The sequence below is a fragment of the Phaseolus vulgaris genome, chromosome 2 (genome assembly GCF_051622355.1).
Source record: "Phaseolus vulgaris cultivar YP4 chromosome 2, ASM5162235v1, whole genome shotgun sequence".
Classification (NCBI taxonomy): domain Eukaryota; kingdom Viridiplantae; phylum Streptophyta; class Magnoliopsida; order Fabales; family Fabaceae; genus Phaseolus; species Phaseolus vulgaris.
The window spans coordinates 2,669,161-2,692,338 of NC_143499.1; the positions used below are offsets into that span (position 1 = coordinate 2,669,161).

The 23,178-nt window shown below is 35.0% G+C and overlaps 4 protein-coding genes, 2 long non-coding RNA genes and 2 other non-coding genes across 9 annotated transcripts; 6 read left to right on the plus strand and 2 right to left on the minus strand.

Annotated features, from left to right (window-relative positions):
* Positions 1 to 1,583: 1,583 nt before the first annotated feature.
* On the minus strand, positions 1,584 to 2,272 carry YCF37 (homolog of Synechocystis YCF37). Its single transcript, XM_068611309.1, has one exon. It carries the CDS (start codon positions 2,270 to 2,272, stop codon positions 1,790 to 1,792), a length of 483 nt encoding a protein of 160 aa, XP_068467410.1. The 3' UTR covers positions 1,584 to 1,789.
* A 101-nt stretch (positions 2,273 to 2,373) lies between these two features.
* Positions 2,374 to 5,573, plus strand: LOC137810159 (Tetratricopeptide repeat (TPR)-like superfamily protein). Its single transcript, XM_068611307.2, has 6 exons — positions 2,374 to 2,861; positions 3,107 to 3,363; positions 4,149 to 4,349; positions 4,474 to 4,564; positions 4,772 to 5,033; positions 5,118 to 5,573. The coding sequence occupies exons 1-6, from the start codon at positions 2,569 to 2,571 to the stop codon at positions 5,442 to 5,444; spliced, it is 1,431 nt and encodes a 476-aa protein (XP_068467408.1). The 5' UTR covers positions 2,374 to 2,568; the 3' UTR covers positions 5,445 to 5,573.
* Positions 5,574 to 6,862: 1,289 nt separating this feature from the next.
* On the plus strand, positions 6,863 to 7,608 carry LOC137810162 (uncharacterized). Of its 2 annotated transcripts, none has more exons than XR_016518343.1 (2): positions 6,863 to 7,136; positions 7,419 to 7,608. It is a non-coding gene; the product is annotated as an uncharacterized LOC137810162 (long non-coding RNA). The 2 variants fall into 2 exon arrangements; XR_011080847.1 differs by having other exon boundaries at positions 6,871 to 7,136; positions 7,416 to 7,608.
* On the minus strand, positions 7,049 to 7,444 carry LOC150028935 (uncharacterized). The gene is made up of 2 exons (XR_016518345.1): positions 7,389 to 7,444; positions 7,049 to 7,179 (listed from the first exon to the last, which is right to left on the minus strand). It is a non-coding gene; the product is annotated as an uncharacterized LOC150028935 (long non-coding RNA).
* A 2,700-nt stretch (positions 7,609 to 10,308) lies between the features above and the next one.
* Positions 10,309 to 13,147, plus strand: LOC137810157 (BTB/POZ domain-containing protein At5g66560). The gene is made up of 4 exons (XM_068611304.2): positions 10,309 to 10,899; positions 10,995 to 11,064; positions 11,181 to 12,341; positions 12,430 to 13,147. Exons 1-4 carry the CDS (start codon positions 10,775 to 10,777, stop codon positions 12,979 to 12,981), a joined length of 1,908 nt encoding a protein of 635 aa, XP_068467405.1. The 5' UTR covers positions 10,309 to 10,774; the 3' UTR covers positions 12,982 to 13,147.
* Positions 13,148 to 15,008: 1,861 nt separating this feature from the next.
* Positions 15,009 to 15,095, plus strand: LOC137813149 (small nucleolar RNA SNOR75). Its single transcript, XR_011081383.1, has one exon. It is a non-coding gene; the product is annotated as a small nucleolar RNA SNOR75 (small nucleolar RNA).
* Positions 15,096 to 15,202: 107 nt separating this feature from the next.
* On the plus strand, positions 15,203 to 15,278 carry LOC137813092 (small nucleolar RNA Z105). The gene has a single exon (XR_011081333.1). It is a non-coding gene; the product is annotated as a small nucleolar RNA Z105 (small nucleolar RNA).
* A 5,575-nt stretch (positions 15,279 to 20,853) lies between these two features.
* On the plus strand, positions 20,854 to 22,128 carry LOC137810163 (oxygen-evolving enhancer protein 1, chloroplastic). The gene is made up of 2 exons (XM_068611310.2): positions 20,854 to 21,104; positions 21,246 to 22,128. The coding sequence occupies exons 1-2, from the start codon at positions 20,874 to 20,876 to the stop codon at positions 22,002 to 22,004; spliced, it is 990 nt and encodes a 329-aa protein (XP_068467411.1). The 5' UTR covers positions 20,854 to 20,873; the 3' UTR covers positions 22,005 to 22,128.
* Positions 22,129 to 23,178: the final 1,050 nt, after the last annotated feature.

Here is a 23,178-nt window from a genome sequence, read left to right on the forward strand (position 1 = left end):
TATGATATAATGATTTTAATAAAATGAGGTTGAAAACATAAATATAATTGATTTCTTAAGGCCTGAATGATCAATGTTCATAAGGACTTATCTACAATATATTGTGTAAGTCTTCCAAGATACAACAAGTGATAACTTGAAACCTCTATAGATTGGCTTGGTTCTTCAATCGTAAAAGGGAGTGGTGGAAGCAATGAAGAATGAAAGGCAAGGAGGAGTTGCAAAGAAATCTTAGATCCTTGTAGTGTCGTGAGGAGTATGGAGAGTAATAGGTTAGGCCTAATCACTTGGAGAGAATGAGAAAGATCAAACAAAGTATCTACCTTAGAGAGAGGAGACAAGGAAAGCAATATTGACAACATAACTCTAATATATTTGATCTAAAAATTCATGAGCCAAACACCTCTATTTATAGGTGAAGGATACGACCAAATTACAAGCAAATTGGTTGGAGTTTTGAATTTGAATATAGTGACAAAGCTAGTCACATGACAAGTGTGAAAGCAATGTGAAGCAATGTGAACCATGTGTTTAACATAGGCATGCAAAGTCTCATGTGAACAACCTAAGATTTAAGATGAAGCATAATTGAGCCCAATGAAATCATAGGTAGATTAGAAATCATAACCCTAATCCTAGTTTATTTAAGACAAACACATGCAAAAAATATATACTATTTGAACAAGAAATTTAAATTATATTAGAATTCTTACAACTAGGCCATGACTTCTTAAAAAATATATAAGAGTATTCTTCTTGTCATTGATCTAGTGGTTGATTTTTTGTTGAGGACTCTGCCGTCAATAAGAATTTCTCAGATAGGATCTCAAAACTAGCAAGTAAACACACTCTAAACTCCTAAGAGTAAAAGAACTTAGGACACCAAAAATATAAGAAAAGAGGAGAATAAAATAAAAGTGTATTTTATAGATAGTATAAAGGAGAGACCATGAACTTGTTTTTAGAGCAAACTAGAGACTCTTGTTGTTCATAGATGTAGAAAGAGCAACAACCCAAACTTTCTTTTTGCTGCTCCATATCCAAACTAGTGGCAACCTGTTTCAGCAGAGGATATTCGAAAATCCAAGTCTTGCAAGCGAAGATCCAATCCTAGGAGAGATCGAGACTTGTGGAGGAAGATCTCGCACTCATGAAACGCTCCAGGAAGATCGAAACATGTGCATGGAGGTCGCCAGAAAAGATGCAGCAGTGACACTATGTTTGCTGTCGCTGCTCAACGTTCGTTTCAAAGGCCATATATTTTGCAATGTCTTTGTTCGAATTTACAGTGTTAGCGGCGGTTTATTGACTATAAATGACCTTTTCAACATAGCTTTGAGTGTGGCTACAAATGCAACTTTATATTCACTTTCAGTTAGAAGATTTAAATTTTTACAAACCTTAATGCAAACTTACTAATCCAATATTGTAGGTGCACATTTTCCATAAACTTGTTTTATGATTAAAAAACTTATTCTTAACACAAATATTCCCATATACACTCATCACTAACAATCAAACAAGTCCAAATACAATTGTGACAGTACTATCATCTACCATCATATGATTTTGCGAGGAACTCATGAACAACTGAAGCAGGCTATTGATTGTAGATGCATTCATTAACGGGATACATGATCACAAAGCTACATAGATAAGCAAGTAAAGATGGCAGAGTCTAACAGAGTGACGGATTCAAGTTCCACACAAACATATCCAACTGAATACTAAGATATCTATGGACACCAACAATTTAATGCTCATTCGTTATGTATCACCAACTCACGAGTCACGACTTTTGAGCTTCCGCTCCCAGAATACCGTTCACCACCGCCGTTGCAACCAAAATCCCAAAAGCCTCCGCTCCCGCCACCGCCCCCGCTTGGGCCAATCCTCCAAAACTCACCGCCCCTTCTATCTCCCTCTCCGCCTCGACCAGCTCCTTCTCCGCTGTCTCCAGCCCCTTCTCCGCCGCCACCAACCCCTTGTCCGCAGCCTCAAACCCCTCCTTCACAATCTCCTCCGCTTCCTCCTCCACTTTCTTCAGACTCTTCCGTATCCCGAACAAGGGAATGTCCTGCGCCACGGATTCCCTCGCCGTCAGCGCCGTCGATGCCGTCAGAAAAAACAGCAACTGCCTTCGGCCCGCGCTCGGAAGTGCCGACAATGGTTTCGCAACATGCGGCTTGCACGAAGACGATGTGGCATTGCGCACAACCAGACGACGAAACGAGAGAGTTGAGAACGGTGACGACGAGATTGCACAAACCATGGCCACTACCTCACTGATCCTCTACCTGTGGCTACTGGTTCTTCCCAAATTTAACTGATTTATTTAATTACCAGAATACCCCTTTCCACAACTAACCGCCATTTCCACGACACGTGTCACCCGGCAAAATTGGGTAATGAAACGGTTCGGGTATAGAGGCCCGTTTCGTATTCGGGTTCCCTTTTCATTTTCACCTTTTTTTGCGCCAGAAACGAAAACCTCAAATCAAAACCCTTGCAAATCGAGGTCACTTTCACTCTTCTCCTTCTGTCTCGTCCCTGAAGCGATATTCGAGAATGGCGGAAGAAGCTCCTGCATCTGAAACCTCCGTCACAATGCCTCCGCCGGCGGAAGCTTCCGTGGTGGACGAAACCCTAAACTCTTCTGAGAACGACAAGAGCGGAATCTCCGTCGATGCCGGTACAGCGCAGGGTGTTGAAGAGTCAGTGTCTAACGCTGAAGCTTCCGTTAGCGATCCTCAGAAGTCTCTGGAGTTGGCGAATGAGCTGATGGAAATAGGGAACCAGGCAATTAAAGAGAACGATTTTGGGGAAGCAGCTGATAACTTTAGCCGTGCTCTCGAAATCAGGTTTCGTTTATTTTACCGTAGAATACATTCTCCGTTTTCCTGTTTTAACGGAACACTCGTGCGTGGAGTTTAATCTTTATGCTAAAAGGTTTGCCGAAATTCTCATTTACGTTAGTATGGTTTATGAAGGAGTGAGTTTGTGTGCTGAACTAATAGAAATAGAAAATGATAGTTAATTTGATGTTTCGTAGCTTACTTTTTTTTTATATATAAAATGCTCTGAAAGAAGGTTTGAAATGAAACAGAGTGTCTCATTATGGTGAACTTGCTCCTGAGTGTGTGCACACATACTACAAATATGGGTGTGCTCTTTTGTACAAGGCTCAGGAGGAAGCTGATCCTTTGGCTGATGTCCCCAAGAAGGAGGATGGATCTCAACTTGGCTCCACAAAAGAAGGACCTGTAAAGAGTTCTGTGAACGCTGAATCTTCCACTGCTTCTTTTTCGAGCAATGCTGGGCAGGATGTGACTTCAACTGATCAGGGTGAAGCAGTCGATGATGGTCAGTGTGTTGCCTCTAGGGCTTACTGCTTAGTAGTTTTGATTTTTGTTTATAATTTATTGCTCTATTTGGTCAAGGTATTTTTAGACCATGGCTCTTTATACGATGAATTGGGTATATGTGTAAAATATGATGCAAATTTTGAAATTGTCTAAAAATTGTTACGTTTTACTTAGATTGCCTTAGAAAGCATGTTTTCCTTTTTAATGTTCTGTTGTGGTTGGCATTATCCCACGCTCCTCAACGGTCAATGCAAATTAGGGGAAGTGTTTCGAGACATTGATTCTGTGATAGTTTATATATGTGATTTACCTTTTATTTAGAGTTGCTAGAACATGCTTTTTGTCAATAGGTGTAATTAGCTTGATTTATGAACTGCTTAACGACAAAAAATAATAATTTGTTCTAAGTTGTTTATGTGTTTACTAATGAGATGTTCATGCATCGCACTGATGTTGATATTGAAAATGAATTCTCTCCTGCTAGGAATTAAGCCAGTGGGAAAAGAAAGAGCTCGTGGCTGATGCAAATTATATTTGGCAGGATATTTATGAATAGAAATATGTGTAAATGCCTCCTAAAATTGTTAGAAGCAGACTTTGTGTGTCAGAATATCAACCATAGTGGCCAAATTTGGAGAAGATAGCATACAATCACTTTTGCATATGCAGTGCATTATGTTATTCACCACTCAAGATGAATTGTATGATTGTATAACGACAAAAATTGTAGTCTGCGGATGAATCAATTTCTTAATGTTATTTCTGTTTTCAAACATGAAACAGGGTCCACCAAGAACGACCAAGAAGAAGGTGACGAGGATAGTGAAGCTGAGGACTTGGCTGAAGCTGATGAAGATGAGACTGACCTGGATCTGGCATGGAAAATGCTTGATATTGCTAGAGCCATTGTTGAAAAGCAATCTGTCAATACAATAGAGCAGGTGGACATATTATCAACATTGGCAGATGTTGCATTGGAAAGAGGTATTTCCATATTCCTATACTCATTTTAAACTTAACTAATTCTTTCTTCTCCAGAAATTCAAAAAAGTGAAATATGATTACATTAATAGCTGGATGCATTATTTCTTGGTTCTTGTATATGCAGAGGATTTTGAAACTTCCCTCTCGGATTACCAGAAGGCGCTGTCCATCTTAGAACAGCTGGTTGAACCAGATGATAGAAAAATTGCTGACCTGTATCCTTGGTTTAATTCTTATCTAAATGTGTGTTTTTTTCTGGTGTCTGTAAATTTTCTGGTTTCAATGCATGTGATAAATTTAAGAACATAAGTGGTTGCAATAAATTACTGAATTGACTGATTAACAGTGTCTGCAATTTAAGCAAAGTAGATAGCCAAATATGTCCTGCTCTGCTGCTAGACCACCTTAACTACCGAACATAGAAACTTTCGCATATGCTTGTGTTTGGAGGTTGGTTCTAAGCCTCAAGAAGCAATTGCTTACTGTCAGAAGGCTACATCTGTTTGTAAGGCACGATTGCAACGTCTTACAAAGGAAGTAAAGAGTTGTTCTGATTTGACATCTGCTTCCGACTTAACCCAGGATGTTTCAACATGCCCCAGTTCTGACTCTAACAACTCAAGTATGGATAAGCAATCAGAGATTGAAACTCTCAAAGGTCTATCAAGTGAGCTGGAAAAGAAGGTATACTTGATAAACTTTAAGATAAACTATCTATCTACCTGTATGTTGTTATTTCGATATAAATGGGAATTTATGGAATTGCAGCTTGAAGATCTGCAACAGTTAGTTTCAAACCCAAAGTCCATTCTCGCTGAGATCCTAGGAATAGCCGCGGCCAAGGCAGGCAATGGGAAGGAATCATCTCTGGGAATGGTGAGTTCCTCACAGTTGGCTACTGTAAAGAACAATGGAGGTTTTGACTCTCCATCCATTTCAACTGCCCACACCAATGGATCTGGTGGAGTCACACACCTTGGTGTGGTAGGAAGAGGAGTTAAGCGAGCATCAAATGCCAGTCCGGCAGAAGGAAGCACACCAAAGAAACCAGCGTTAGAATCAACTGAAGACAAAGGTGATGGCAACGGTTGCTGATGTAGTTCTAGGTTCATTTGTATGGTGTGTTTATTTTGAACTTTGAATGCAACCATACAGCTTGGTGACACTTGTGAACTATTGATAAGAGGATGGATATTTTAAGGGAATTGAATGTTTTCTGAGAAAGTGTTATACTATATAATCTCCTTATTGGCTTTATGTGCAGCTAATTGATATCGCCACAAATTTCTAAATACTTGAAATGACACTCTTACAAAAACCATGAAAATGTTTTTCAATTAAAATCACTGGATCTGGTTGAATAAATGATAGTTATGATTTTGGAGGCATGGTAATTAGTGAAACATGCTACGATTTTTGTTTAGCCAAGACAGAAGGGAGAAGTGGTCTCAAAGATGAATTTGAACCAAAGACCAAAATGTAAGGGTATATGATCTTTAGCAAATATTATAGATTATTTAATATTAAGTTTTCTTATCATGTATGTATTGGGAGGACCCATATAGGTTGAGTCAAGGAGGTTGGCCGAGGTCACGGCCACTGATATCCACAAAACCTTAATTCCGTTCAAAATTTTGGGAAACTAAAAGAAATTAACGATGGAATTTTATGGTTTCAATACAACTATGGAAGTATTTGACCTTGTTTCTTCCCAACCGAAAAAACAGGATAAAATAAATCATGCTTGCACGGGTCTTTCCACCGTTGTGATATAATGAACCTTTTTGTAGATCGAGGTTAATGTTGTTTCTTGGATTCTTAGTTAGTTTGGCAAAATTCATTTAGTTAAAATCTGCAAGCTTAAAAAGCTATTTGATTGACTTATGTTTGCTACCGAATTGTTTTGGTTATATTTCTGATAACTTATTATCGATTTCGATTTTCTTTCTGTATAAAGTATTCTCATTTTGATTTCTCTAAATAAGTTTGAACTTGAATTGAAGTGCCACCTGATGAGGCTTCTCTGCTATTTCTTTCACCTTGGACAAGAAAAAACATTTAAGATTTCGAAACAAAGAGACATAAAGGATGCGGCGACGTGAGGGGATTATTTTAGCATGGCAACCTTAAAGATAGTGAGCACCACCACTCGAAGTTGTAAGATCAATTACTATTTACTATGAAGAGATGAAAGAGACATAGGGAAAGAAGTGAGTGTGATGTATTTTGTGGAACGGTTATTCCTAAGAACGTGGCATAATGGTAGTCGTTGAATGCAATATCTGGTCCATAGAGGTTTCGAAAGGCAAAGTATGAATAGAAAGAGTGGCTTCTAAACAGAATCTCTGAAATGGAATAACCGAATAACTATGCGAGGCGTTATCTTCAGTATCGAGGTGGCCCCATCAGTGTGTGACACAAGATAAACTAAACCAAGAAAGCGTTGATGTTAACGAGATGATAGCATTAACAATTATCTCAATATATTCTTTATAAAGTGGGTTTGTTGTGTCATAATACCATACTCTGAAGCAACCCAACGTTGGAATTGCTACAAGAGTTTCAGAGTTTCAACTTTGAAATCCAAAGCCATGTGTTACAGGGTGGAGTGTAGAAGCTGCCGGAAGTACACCTGGGGAGGGTGTGGGAACCACTTGACCACCCTCTACGCCAGCATTGATGACGGAATGCACTGCACCTGCCGCTCATGGCCCGGCGTTGTCATACCCTCCAACCGCCCCAGCACGGCCACTCAGCAACCAACTCAATCCAATAACTCTTCCCAAGGTAAACCTTTTCAACTTCCCCTTATTCAAAGGTTTTGAAACACCTTCACTCAAACCCATAAAATCAACTCATGAGATTGAGGTTTGCACCCATTTATATTAATCTATAGTTGATTCAAACCCATAAAATCAACTCATGAGATTGAGGTTTGCACCCATTTATATTAATCTATAGTTGATGTGGGATCTCAACACCTACAAACTTTATTTTAAACTTTATGAAAATACCAATTGATTATGGAGATGGATTTACCTTTCTTGTAAATGTTGGTTTCTGTAGCAGGCACAGGAAATTCTCAAAGTTAATGGAGCTGCTGCGTTGGATTGTGATGGACGACATGCAGAGGGATAGTCTAAGGAGGTTAATATTAATAATGCAATGCAGCGTTGGTCATGTGAAACTGACCAACATGAACCTGCATTCTTTTCTATGTTCATGGATCCACTAATAAACAATAAATTCCTCTGCTCTAGTGCCCTGTGTTCTAAACTTCAAATCCTTCAAATTTCCTCAATTTTAAGTTTTGGATTTAGATATACTATTTTTTATTCTGTCACTCTTTAACCCATACTCTGTAAACGTGGCTCTGAGAGGGGAGGAATATTTCAAATATTTGGATATGATGATAATTGAAAGGTTAAATTATAGTTTTAGTTTCTATATTTTTGGATTTTGAGTATATTTTGCACCAATTTAAAGGAGAAAAATATTTGTCAGGAATGTAAAATCCTGGATGAAGTCTTTAAAAAGTTGTGTGACTATTTGTAAAGATTCTACTGCTCCAGTTAGTGAAGAAGTGAAAGATGAATGGAAATGAACGCAAATTCGAATGTACTTTCAATAGCTGTTCTTTAACGTTTTTTATCCTATTTTTTTACGCATTTAACGTGGGTTCTAACGACTTGATTATGTTATCTTTATCTGCGAGTGGATGGTATCACTCTGCAAGTTTTTACGATTTTCAAATGTTTATTGAGAGATATACTTTTTAATTTTTAATTGTCATGGTTTATTATCCACTAATTTGACTTTAATTTATAAATCTAAAAAATGTCTCTTAAGATCGCATGGAAATTTTCTATACATTGTCCTCCATTTAAAAATTAATTCTATAGTTTGTTAAACATAAATTTACAAGGGTGCTTAAAATTGTTTGGTGTAGACTCTGTAGTACACACACTGACAAAGACACTGACATGGATATGGATACGAAGATACGTACAATTTCTAAAATGTAAGATACGGGAACACGAATCTATATATTATATAATTATAAATTATATAAATTGACAATAAAGATTTATGTGTACAAGTATATTCCAGATTATGTTTTGGAGCAGAATTTTTTTTTTCATGACTGGTTCACAAGGATTTGTTTCTTATTTTTATAATCATAATAACAATTTATACAATAAAATTTGAATTTTTAAAAAATTAATATATTTTTCTTTTTTAAAATTGTGTTAGAACTGTACTAGAATTGTCAGAAATCTAACAAATATTTTTTGAACACATCACGAATACGTGTTTTACAGGTGTCATACGAGTGTCGGTGTCCGATACGACACACCATTTAAGAGGAGTATCCGAGCTTCATAAGGTGTAGGACCTAAAACGAAAAATTATATCAGAGAAACAATATAATTTCTTAATATGAAAATGAACTATTTTTGTAATACGACCACACAAATATAGTTTTATTAAATAGAAAACTTTTAGCTCAATTTTATAAAATTAATTTATAATATCAAATTTGTTTTTTTTCTTATATATATATATATATTATAAAATATTATTATTTTGAGTGCATGTAGAATTTATAACCGGGGTAAATAACAAATCTAATGATTAAAACTTAAAAGAATAAATGAACAAAAATAAAAATAATACTCAAGAACTATAATCTTTTATTTAATCTAGTTAAGATAACTAGTAGTAAGATTTAGTGATAGGTAATGATATATTAACGATCACAATTTTTTATATAATCACATTATAACTTTTAATACTATTATTTTAATACTTTTTCATATCATTTAATTATAAATTTGTTTTTTATTATATATATTTATTTTTAAATTTATAAAAACAAAATAATTGTATAGAATTGTGTGAAAAAACATAGCAGTGCAAATAGGTTAGATTATTGACAATTTAACTCGATCTCTTGTGCAAATCATCTGATAGAGAGTCACACCAAACAGTAATTGATAAAAGAAACTTCTACGCCCATAAACAAGTAAGGTAACCTGATCCATTCCAAGGCAATTGAAAAAGTAAGATACTTTGGATTTATTTGACTTGGCTAATAACTCTTATTGAAACCCTTCCTTTCCGGCATTTTTTCTATATTTGTGCGTTTCACGAAAATGATATATTCACAACATGATACATCATAGAATCAAAAAAAGGGTATTTTTATTAAAAGGATATTTTTATTATTTAATATAAAAACTAAAATTCTAGGTAAAGAAATAGGATGATAGATTGATTCAAGCTATCAATATATCAGTTTTCATCCATTTAAATTCTTCAATCATCTTGAAGGACTGCTTTGAATGCTGTATCCTACAAGAGGAATGCTAACTTCTTTTCTGGCAGAGTAAATATAGAAGAAGGCTTGATGAATTTATGGACATTCTCAAAAGAAAAGGTACTGTTAATAATTCCTGTTGTTTTTAGTCTTTGTAAGAGTATTTGTCATTAATTAAATTTAAGTTAAATGAAAAATACTAATTAATACAATCTAACAATAAAGAATATAGAAATTATCCTAATTTGAAATCTTTTTTATTGTTTTAATTCACTTTTTTATTTTATTTCAAACATTAACTGATTTTGTTTAATAATAAAGTTTGAAAAATAACCATTAAATGTTGAATCCTGAACTAAGTAATATTTTTACAGAAACTAAAGAAATTTGCAATTAATATTGCATTGGTTAATTACAGATGATAAAATGTAAGGTTAGTAGGGTTTAGAGGTCTCCCTGGGCCTTTTAGACATTTATTTGACAGGTTGTGTAAAATAATGATAAGATGAATCAATTAACCAACCAAAGCAAGGAGAAAAGAGAATTGTTATTCCTAAACTAAAATCCATCATTTGCGCAAAAGTAATAACCTGGTTGGCAAGCAATGCTATATGGGTAATGAGTGAATGTTGTCTTTCCAAAAGGAAAACTAATCAATGGCACCTCCGTTTTGTTGAGTCTATTTGCCATCTTAATTCATGAGTGAGAGAAACAGTGGGTGATAGTGAGATTCTGCTCAAAGTCAGAGAAGAAGAAAGAAAAGGAAGTTCTGATAAAGGAAGGAAAGGGATCCTATGGATCTCCTTTTTAGGAATTTGGTCTAGGTCTATTTGTCCGTTTTGAGTTTCTAGATTCCATACTGTTTCACCCACTGCTTTCTTCCTTTTTTCCTTCTTGTATTAAACTTTCATGTCTTCTTTTCCACTCAAAACCTCTAAAGAAACCACAAAAAAGACAATTTTTTTCTTCATTTTCATCTTCTATATTTTGCAATTGGTTGTGCTAGTCAAGTCTACTTTCTACAATTCGTCTATAATTCAGGGTGATAATAAAATCTCAGTCCCACATCCCCTACTGACTTTTATTTATGTACAATCTCTGATATATGCTTAGTTTTCAGTATCTTAAGAATTCAGTTCAACTGAAATCTGTTTGTATTACTACGAATCCTGGTATTTTTCTGAGGAAAATGGCAACAGGGGAACAGCTGAATTCCAGAGGGCAAGCATGGTTAGATTAATAGCTTCTCTCCCCAGCCACCTTTGAACCAACCAAGCTTTTCTTAATCCAAAAATGACCATATTCACAACAATTCCTTTATGCAGGTTTTGCACAACGGAATTGCCAAGTGACCTTGTGGTTGAAGTTGAAAATATGAACTTCCATCTTCAAAAGGTGAGCTTCCAATAGCACACTAAAACCAATATATCTTATGCATGCACACCCAACAATACTCTGCTGTACTTGGTTTCTCTAAAATTTGTCCTGTGTCGTGACATGTTTCAATTTAGTCCCCTGTGATGTCAAAGAGTCGAAAGCTTCACCGGCTAATAACCCACCAAGAAGAAAATCATTCCTCTGCTACCACAACAGAAGCAGAAGAGGGGAGGAAACACTCTCATTTGGTGCTCGCAGATTTTCCCGGCGGCTCCGAGACCTTTGAATTAGCCGCGAAATTCTGTTTCGGCACAAAAATTGACTTAACTTCTTCCAATGTGGTTCCTCTCCGCTGCGCCGGGGAGTTTCTAGAGATGACGGAAGGACACTCCGAAGAAAACCTCATCTCCAAGACAGAGACCTTTCTCTCTCAGTCAGTGCTCAACAGCGTCAAGGACTCTATCATAGCTTTGAAATCCAGCCAGCGCTTAATGCCTCTCGCGGAGACTTTAGGCATCCCGCGGAGGTGCATCAATTCCATCGTCTCCGCTCAAGCACTGTTTAGGTGGCCGGTGAGCGATTCCGCTTACACGCTGCGGGGAAGAAGCGGAAGAAAAGGCGTAATCGGTAGTGAAGAGGACTCTTGGTTTGAGGAGTTCACGCTTCTAGGTTTACCTATGTTCAAGCAATTAATTATCGCCATGAAAGGATCAGAGTTGAAGCCAGAGATGATCGAAACCTGCCTAATGCAATACGCTAAGAAACACATTCCAGGTTTGTCAAGGTCCAATCGGAAGGCCTTGACATCATCTTCTTCAGAAGCAGAACAGAAAGAGTTACTTGAGATTGTGATCTCGAACCTCTCACCCAAGCACTCCACGCAGGTGAGGTTTCTCTTCGGACTGTTGCGAACCGCTACTATGCTGAGCGCTTCCGAAGCATGCAGAGACGTGTTGGAGAAGAAGATAGGATCGCAGCTCGATGAAGTTACTCTCGATGACCTTCTCATACCTAGCTATTCATACCTAAACGAAACATTGTATGATATCGATTGCGTAGCGAGGATTTTAGGTTACTTTTTGGAAGAAGAACGAAACGTGGCTGCAATCGACGGCCGCGTACCGACGTCGCCGGCGCTTATGCTCGTCGGAAAACTCATCGACTGTTATCTTTCAGAGATCGCTTCCGATGCGAATCTCAAGCCTAAGAAATTCTACGATCTCGTTATATCAGTTCCTGATCAAGCGAGACTGTTCCACGACGGTGTCTATCGTGCCGTAGATGTCTACCTCAAGGTACCTACAAACTATTCCGATATTACGAGCTTCCATAAGAAGCACAATTTAGTTATTGAAAATGATAATTTCGGATCGCTAATTGCAGGCGCATCCATGGGTTTCGAAATCGGATAGGGAGAAGATTTGTGAAGTGTTGGACTGTCAGAAACTTACACTGGAGGCGTGCACGCACGCCGCGCAGAATGAAAGGCTCCCGCTGCGAGCGGTGGTTCGCGTGCTCTTCTTCGAGCAAGTTGAACTGCGACACGCCATCGCCGGAACGCTGATGGCAGCGGAGGAGCCGGCGAGGCATTCTGTGGCGTCGGCGGATGCACACGGCAGGGGAGCAGGGGAAGGATGCACGCACGATCGCGGCGATATCAACACGTGGCAGATGACGGTGAGGGAGAATCAGGTGCTTCGCTTGGACATGGATAGCATGAGGTCGCGGGTGCATCAGCTAGAACGAGAGTGTTCTTCGATGAAACGGGTGATTGAGAAGATGGACAGGACGGGCCCACAAGGTGGCGGGGCGTGGATGGCTCTGGGAAGGAAGTTCGGTTGCAAGTTCAAACCGCAGGTTTGTAATTCGCATGAGCCACCAATGGTTGTTGACAAGCGCGAGGGTAGGCCCCACCGGCGTCCGCATCGTGAATAATATGTAGAGTAGCACCCTAGTATAGAACCTCCTGATGACACGTGAGAATATCATTGGATTTTGAAATGCGTGATAATGGGTCCCACAGGCGCTGATGTGGAATGGTTTCGTGTCATTTTGCCCACACTGTGTTCTTATTGATGATATGATTCATTGCAATTGTTGAGTGTGTGTGCAAAGTCTACAATAAAATATTGGGTGGATCACAAACAAACAATATAAAGAGACAAGTTTCTTTAACATTATACAAAGAACACTCTTTAACAACCTATTATAATAATACTATAATATTTTTAATTAAAAAATAAAATAAAAATAATAAAATATTAATTTATTTGTTTGTTAATATTTTTTTACTGTATATCAGGGTTCCAATAGAAAATATACATTTCACAAATTAATAAAATAATATTTTAATTATATTTAATTTTAAATATTATAATATTATTATAATGTAAAATGTATACTTTTTAGGGCGTGTTTGTTTTCATGACGGAGGAAGGAGTGAATATTTTTTTGTGTTTGTTTCTAGGAGTGAATATTTTTTTATGTTTGTTTCTAGGTTTTGAGGGTGGAAAAGGATGAGGAGAGACTAGATGATTTTTTTCATTCTCAACTAAATGAAGAGGTTTGTGCATGCATTTTCTATTGTATTCACTCTTCAAATTGTATTTAATTATTTTTTCGGCTGAGTTCTGAATATATATATATATATATATTTTTTTTTACTCATAATTAATAAAATATTAAAAATTATAAAAAAATATGAAACTCAAATTCTATTTAATTATTTTCTATCTTAAGAGACGATTTTGAATTTTTTGAATTTAAAGTTTTGAATGCCACATGTAACACATTTTATTTTAATTATCGCTCCCCACTATTTTATTAACCTACTCTTTAACCTATATACTCTTTAACTTTTTATTTTAATGTTATGGAGAGAAATTGTTTTTGAAGTATAAAAAAATAAAGAAAGAAAAATAAAAAATACGGATACACAGACATGTCAGGAATCTCTTTTATACACAGGTATAGATATAAACTATTCATTATCGCTGTTTAAATATAAATTTATATTTTTATAATTTATTTCCTTATTTACTTACATTAAATAGTAAATTTTTTAATTTATCCTTTCAACTATAATATTTTACTTAAATTCTTATATTTTGAGATAGTAAAATAACTGCCATTAACTTTGTTTATATTTTTTTAAATTTACATCAGCGGACCACAGTTTGTCAAACTCGTAATTATATAAAACAAACAATATAATACACAAAACCCACTTTAACCTATTTTTCACAAATCAAACATAGGTTGGACCAAAAATCAAACATGTGTTGGCCCAAAAATCAAATTTGATAATTTTGTACCGACTCGTTTTTAACTAGTTATATGACGTGTAGAAAAACATATGCAACCTGATATATTTTCATTGTTAAAGCAACTACTTATCAATTGTGTTTTTAGAATATTTTTAAAATAAAACAATAGAAATTAGTTATAAAAAAAATAGATTTTTTCAATTAAAAACTAATACTTATGAATAAAAATATTAAAAAATCTGTTAATCAATAAAATTTCTCTACTTTACACGTTTTTGGTGCAATTTTTGACCGTAAATTTTGGTCTGATAAATTGCTTTTCCAAGATATTTGCACTGATAAATTATCTTGCCGTCTGCAATTATGCCGAACATTTCCTTTACACTGTCCATGTGTACCGCTAGGCCCAATAAGTCCCGTTCAAAGCCCATTAAACTCTAACGTTAACACGAAACCCTAATTCCTAAAAACGGAACCTGCTGGCCTATAAAGTCGAAGCATATTCAGCGTCTAAAAGGAATCATGACCACCGTTTCTTTCTACCAAGTCCAGCCTCTGCATTTGTGCTTATATTTGTGAGATGTTTTTTTTTCTTCGTGTTGCTTTTTGTGATTTTTTAGTGTATTCGAATTCGATTTCATTATTGTTGTTTGAGGGTTAGATTTTGGTAAAGGAACAGGATGTGATATGTGGTTTTCTCTGTGATGATGAAAATGATGACGAGTCCGATCTATTTTCCATTCAAAAAATTCTGACGACAATCGAGGCATTTGTCTGAGAGGTTTCCACTCTTCGTTCCATCCTTCGTTTTCAGGGTTTGGGGTGTTTAATTTTATGCATTCCTGTTGTTCAAAAAACGATTTCAGAAAAAAATTAGGGTTTTTAAAATATTGGCATGGTGATGATCTAACGATTATTTTCATATGATAATTCATATGATGAATACAATCCTCCTACTCATTCTGAATGCCTATCGTGTTTTCATTCGTAGTTTATTTTGTTTGTTTTCTGACTTCAGTTTGCACGAAGAAGTTAGAGAAAGACGATTAAGTAGCTGTGATGAGAATGAAATTTTATTTCTGTTGAGTTTGTCTATGATTGCATTTCAAGCACTTTTGAGCTACTGTCTTTCTCTGTGTTGTAATTGCATGATGTACATTGTTGATTTTATATTTGCTATATTAAACTATAATTATATATATTCTTTATGAGACTATAATATTGAATACTCCTTTGGCTTAATTCAAATTTTGTCTAATTGATTAAATTCTACATTCAAACCAAAATGAAGAAGTAATTTTTTATTTTTCCGTGATTTTAATGTTCATCTAAATATGCACTTAAGCTAACTCATTGACTGAGTGAAGTTGATTTGGAATTGTAATGATCTAGCATGTTCTGCAGCTGTTGAATATAGAAGGATGGGAATGAGATCGAAGTTAGAATAAATAATATCATATTAACAAAAATGGCACCTGATGAATGTATAACTTATTTTAAAGAGTCATGAAATTACTGAAAATGTCAGTCAGTAATGTTAATTTTTGGTACTAATATTAATAAGTTGTAGGGTTAAGGTAAAAAATACTATTTTGAAATTAGGCCAATGTTCTTTGGCTCAAATAACCCGAAGCTTATAATATACTTTTGTCTCGAACAATCCAAGATTATCACGCATATTATTTAAACTTGTATTGGATACATTAAGTTTAATTAGAAACAATCATTTACTATTGATTAATGAGTGTAAATTTTAGATAACTACACGGAATATTTTAGAATTTACCTGCTTTGACTCTCATTTTGTAGGATTAAATTGAGTAATGTTATGTTGTCAAATTTTAGTCATATTTTACTTAGATAAGGAGTAAAGTATGGCTCAAGTTTGGTAGTATAGCACTGCTTAATTTAATCTTACAAAATGATAGGATTATAGGGTTGAAATTTGAAGAGCCAAATACAAATGAAATGTTAAACAACACCCAACTCCCATGGAACATGGGTGAAGTCTAAATAGTGGTAAATTCTAGAAGTATTCTGTGTGGTTGGTCTAGAATTCAATAGGTCTAGCTAATTGGGTCAGACCTAAGTTTACATAGAAATGGTTATTCTAATTAAACTTAGGTTTAGTCTTTTAAGTATTACTTTGCATGTTTCATCACATTTACAAAAAGATTTAAACTATGCTACTTTAACTAGAAATGGAAAAGAAGAGCTATCTCACACTAGATGACATGGAAAAATGTAAAATGTTTCTTTGATTCCTCTATGACAGTAGTGATTGTCTTAAATGTAGCATTTTGGTGGACTTTTGATAAAATTGGTATTGGAATCTCTTCCATCACAAAATTTAGCATAAGTGACTACTGTCTTTTAAAGAAGAAAATGCACGAAGAAAATGCATTAAGTTTAGAAATGAGTCTATAAAAAAATAGCTCATCATTGTAAAAGGTGTTAACCACATCTATTTGATTTGATGAATGTTCCAATTTGTACTAAGGACAAGAATTAAAATAATATGGGTTTGATAACGGAACTAAACATTTTATGAATGTGATGAAAATCTTTGGTTGCTTGAAAATGTGATGAAAACATTTTAAAGATTTCAGAATTATATCAATTTGAATAACCATTTACATCCTATGCTATGTGAGGAAGATATAGGAGCACAAATTGCATAAACGGAGTACACAATCATCTTGATATCTTAAGATAAGTATGCATGATCATGTTCTTCTTAGGTGTTGCTAACAAAGTGCACTTGCAACTTGATCCAAATTTGTGTGGTAGAACATATTTAGATGCAAAAACTAAGCCACAAGAAGATTGTCTTGTACTTTTTGAGAAAGTCTAGATTAACAATGTTGTTGAGTTAGTAAGAGATGGTCTTGAAGACATGGGAAGAAGCTAAACTGTGATTACCATTTTAACAAAAGAACGCATGACGAACAAAAGCGCATGAGAGAGAATAAAGTATTTTTATTATTATTCAACGTGAATACAATGGTTAATATATAGTCATAGAATAACAGAATAAAGTAAGAAACATAATAAAATAATATATTTTATAAACACTAATCAAATCCATTGTCATATATTCATACTTGGGATCACTTTAATTAAGATATTGTCTCAATAATAAATTAAATAGTAACATTCTTCTTATAAAGTTGAATTTCCTCTCTCAAGATCTTCATTTTTTGGAATATTTGATTTCTCACTTTCTGGGTCAAATGAAGGTGGAACCTACAAAAAATAATCCAATGTTTAAGTTAATGGTGAATATGTCTAGGTTACAAATGTTGTGGTTGAAGAATTATTACCTTATACTTATACCAAGGCTCTTGCTTATTTATAATTTTTTCTTGAGTTGTTCTCTCTTAGATGGATTATTCCATACCCATGAAGGTGTAATGCTCTTTTACCATTACTTAGGAAGAGATTAGTTGTTTTGGTTATAATCATTTTTCCCGACAAATATATCAAATCAACTATAACATAGAACTATTTAAAATATAGATGTCGAATTCATAGGGAACAATTTTAATTAACATGTTCTGATATAAAATTCATTAAGTATAGAAAATAAATGTAGAAACTTGATGTTGTAATTTGAAGTCATTCACCTTGATGTTGAAATTCATAAGATAATTTCTCAAATATCTATCAACTCATCAACTTTATGAACATAATTTTGATGCATATAATAACCTGAAATTTATTTATAGCATTACAAGTTATCAAATATTTTTTGTCTATTTCGGATCCATAAAAGTATTTTCCAGTTAAATTTAAGCTTCCATTGATCAAATATAATCCAACAACATGAAACGAAAATACAAAAAATAAGTAGAAAAGATAATATTATATATATACATATATATATATATATATATATATATCACCAACAATACATTTGATCTGAGTACATTACATTCAATCTCAAGTTTGAAAGCATTTAGCCAATCATGATCTCTATTCTTGGTCTGGATTGCATAATAAGGACTAATTTGAGCAAATTCTTCTCCTAAGAACGAGTTTTCTTATTTTCTCCCAGTAATCTCTCTAATCTCTTACTTCTGTACAACTTTTTTTTTCTTTTAACTCTATTCCAAAATTGATTTAATGAAATCTAGCTCAAGCGAGCCAATCTAGCTTATGTTAGATCTTTCGGTGTTGTTTTAGCTGGGGCGAGCCATTTTAGCGTGAGCGACTTTAATACTGCACCATAAGCTTAATCTTGACCATTTTCGCATCATATTAGGGTAAATTTCTAACATTAAGCAACAATTAAGTAATTTTATCAATTATAAATACTACACATTAGTGGTTATGAATAATGAATCTTTGTTATGGATTCGTTTCGTCGTGCTAGGAAGCAGAGTCATTTCTTAGTGGATCTAACTTAGTTTTGTTGAGCTGAATGATTGGTATGTCAAATATTTTTCGATGTTCTGCAGTATAATGACCATAAGTTGAATTAGGGCATCATTTGAGACTAAAGGTGTTTAGTAGGAGTGCTTCAATAGATTGTCATGCATGGATTGTCGACCGAGATAAGTTCAAAGCCCTCAAAATGAGGTATGTCAAGCTTGAGGAAATGCTTGTGTGGCTGTTAGTTCAAGGGTGAGGAAAGAAAGAGTTCATGAAACTCCTAAATCGAAGGATTTCATACTTTAAAACTTTCTATGAAATATGAATGATAAAGAGGCAGGGTGAGTGCTAGTTTGACTATGTCATCTTCATTCTTCAAAGTAAAAGTTTAATCTCCATCCTCATACCCAATGAGTATGATTTTTTTGTCTTATCCCCTTTTCCATCGGAGAATAAGTATACTCGGAAGCATCCCTTTAGAGTTTTAAATATTAATTAATAAAAAGTAAAAATCGCAAAAAAAATGGTATCATGAAGTATTCAATATCAAAAGGATACCCATATTTTGTTATCTAATGTGAAATATTAAGAATTTCTTTTATTTTTATAAATATTAAATAAGTATAAATAATAATTAGATAAAAATCAAATAGTTAAAGAAAAGAGGGGAAATAATCAAATATATGACTTGAAAATAAATTAAGAATAAAAAAAAATTAAAAGGATTTTTAATAATTTAGAACGGAAAGAAATATAAGTATTGAGGCGAATATGAAAAGATAAACGGACTAATACATAAATATTCAATCCCATTTGTATATCCAATTTAAAAATCAAGTTTTAACTATAGTAAGTATAACCAATCAAAATAATTTTTCTATCAAAATTGAAAGGACCTAATAATACCCGTTGCGACAAGCTAATCTTTATTATATATTTACCTTTTACCTAATCTTTAATTATTTTAGAGAGACATCATAAGAGTGGAAACAACTATGTATTTATTTACATTATAAATAACAAAGACAAAATATGAAACTTAATAACTATTTTATAAAAAGTAATTAGTGATTTCGCAATATATGTGCAAAAACCTTAACGATATATCTGTTTCTGAGTGAGAGAAAGAGATTCGTGTTTGATTCCATATATTAGTTATAATAATAGTTACTCTCTTATATTTCATTCTAAAAATAATATTTAGAAGTGTTAAATAATATTTACTGTTTACTAATCATTTTTACACATATATAGGCCGAGTTAGTCCTGTGCCTCAACGCACCTCTCTATCACGGTTTAGAAAAAACGTGTTTATCCAAATTAGGTTTTTGGAGTACACTTCATGTTGAACTTTAAGAACTTATCTATCTGTATACCCTTAACACCATTTGAGGAACCAAACAAAATAAATTAAAAATAAAAAGTTTGTAAAATAAAAATTTGTTCTTAAAGAACGATATATTTTTATCAGTGAAGAAAAATGGATTTTGATAAAAATTAATGTACTATGGGATTAACGAGAGGCTGCATAAACTTAAGAACAAACAATAAACACATAATTAACTGTAATTAAACTAGTTTATGTATAAACTATGATTAACGTACAATTGGGTTCTTGTCTGAAATCCACGAGCAGACAAATAACAGTTGAGACCGATCCCAAAGTTATAAATACTAGAGACCCAGCGGTAATTTTTCACTCTTAACTCATCGGCATATTGTACTTGGACTAACTTGAGCGTCGGAGTGCCTTCGCAAGTACCTATCCCACCATTCTTGGAGAAGGACTTGCAAGACGGAGAGACGTCGAATACAAGAGTTGTGAGGACGAGAAGACGAAAACTACAAGAATCATTATGAAAGGAATCCGACCTTGCAACAACAATTAATATAATGAGTAAAGAAAATTTATTATATAAATAATAATAAAAAGATTAAAGAAAATTTATTGTATAAATAATAATAAAAAAAAATTGAGAAGGTTGGAACGTGGCAACAAGGAAAGCATTGACATTAGCTTGAGTGATCCAATTAGAGTTGGTCTTACCCTATCGGAAATCTTACTCGCACCACAGCCACCAAATACTTCTCTCCATTCTCTGCCATCCATCACTCACAAAAACCACTTACAAATCTTTCTATCTCAACACAACCACTTTGGTGGCTATACACCTAGCACCAGCATCAATGGCATCCTCACTACAAGCTGCAGCTACCTTCATGCAACCCACCAAGGTGCCTTTAAACTCCCGCAACCTCAAATCCACTCAATGCATCTCTAAGGCTTTCGGCTTGGAACCCTCTGCACCAAAACTCACCTGCTCTCTTCACTCTGATCTCAAAGACTTGGCTCAGAAATGCCTCGACGCCACCAAACTTGCAGGATTCGCTCTTGCCACCTCAGCTCTCCTTGTTTCTGTATGTTTTTCTTGCTTCCCCTTTCTCCCTTACCACCTTCAATTACTGCACTTTTATTCAAACAAATCAAACCAAATTATACAAGTAGTGAAAGAAGTATGAGAAGTAATAAAGGAAAAGTGTTTGTGAATGAATATTCAGGGAGCGAGTGCAGAAGGTGTCCCAAAGAGGCTAACCTTCGACGAAATCCAGAGCAAGACATATCTGGAAGTGAAGGGAACTGGAACTGCTAACCAGTGCCCAACCATCGACGGCGGAGTGGAATCGTTCGCCTTCAAGCCAGGCAAATACAACGCCAAGAAGCTCTGTCTGGAACCCACTTCCTTCACGGTGAAGGCGGAGGGTGTGGCCAAGAACGCCCCTCTCGAGTTCCAGAACACCAAGCTCATGACCCGTCTCACCTACACCCTCGACGAGATCGAGGGTCCCTTCGAGGTTACACCTGACGGAACGGTCAAATTCGAGGAGAAAGACGGGATCGACTATGCTGCTGTGACGGTTCAGCTTCCCGGGGGTGAGCGTGTGCCGTTCCTCTTCACCATCAAACAGTTGGTGGCCACTGGGAAGCCAGAAAGCTTCAGTGGGGACTTCCTTGTTCCCTCTTACCGAGGTTCCTCTTTCTTGGACCCCAAGGGAAGGGGTGCCTCAACCGGTTATGACAATGCTGTTGCTCTGCCTGCTGGTGGCAGAGGAGATGAGGAGGAACTTGCGAAGGAGAACAACAAAAGTGCTTCATCTTCCAAAGGGAAAATCACCTTGAGTGTGACCAAGACCAAGCCAGAAACTGGAGAGGTTATTGGGGTGTTCGAGAGTGTTCAGCCTTCTGATACTGATTTGGGGGCTAAAGCTCCTAAGGATGTGAAGATCCAAGGTGTCTGGTATGCTCAACTTGAGTCATAGACATGTTTTTTATGCTGTAATTCTATTTTCTTGTAACTTGTTAAGAAGCACTCAGAGCATTACCTTGTGTGTATATTATAACGACTTCGATTATAATAATGTCTAAAATTAAAATCTCTCTTTACCTTTTCGACCATTCATACTCACTTGTACAAATGTCTGTTTCTGGTTGCCCCTGAGTGCTTCTTGTTCGAACCTAGCTTAGGTTGTAGGAAACAATCGCGTTTTCTACAAAGCTGTGCAAAATAAGCGATTATTTCTCAAACATAAACGGAATGATATGTTGGAGAGTCTCTCATGAAACCCGAGGTTGGATCAGTGTCCTTGATCTTGATGTATGAAGTTTGGAAACTCATCTTAAATGGTGTCTACGATTATCTTATACTCCTATCGAACGCCGATACTCGCATGACACCGGTAGGACACGTATCTGGGAAGTGTCAAATTCAAAAAGTATTTGTTAAATTTCTGATATTTCTAGGATGGTTTTAACACAATTTAAAAAAAAAAAATTTAATTTTTTCAAAATTCAAACTTTACTGTATAAATTGTTATTATGATTATAAAAATAAGAAACAAATTCTTGTGAACCAGTCATGAAAAACATCTTTCTGTTCCAAAAAATAATTTGAAACATACTTATGCAGATAAATCTTTATTGTCAATTTATATAATAATTATATAATATATATCCGTGTTCCCGTGTCTTACATTTTAGAGATTTTACGTATCTATGTGTGTCCGTGTCGTATCAGTGTCCGTGTTACTGTTTGTCTAGGTGTTATTACTTTCCTACTTGGAATGATTGGGGGATTCACGACACGAGAAAACTCATTTCAACCTCTGCTCTGTTTTAGAAAAGAATGGAGAAAAGTAAAGCTGAAACCTGATTTTAGACTGAACCTTCCGCACTTTATATACTATATATTGTGTTATTAAACTGTTACGATTAAACTATTGAGTCTTATAAGCATTTTGGCGATACAGCAACTGAATTTGCTTGATAAACATGAATCAGTGGAAGAATGATAAAAGGTAAAGAGAGAGAGAGGTTCTATGGTGCTATTCACCGAAGTTCATTTTTTGAGTAATATTTTCATCGCAACTCAACTTGTATGTGACCTGTTTATTTTTATAAAACATTATCTCCTATTACATGATTTTAAGAATAAGA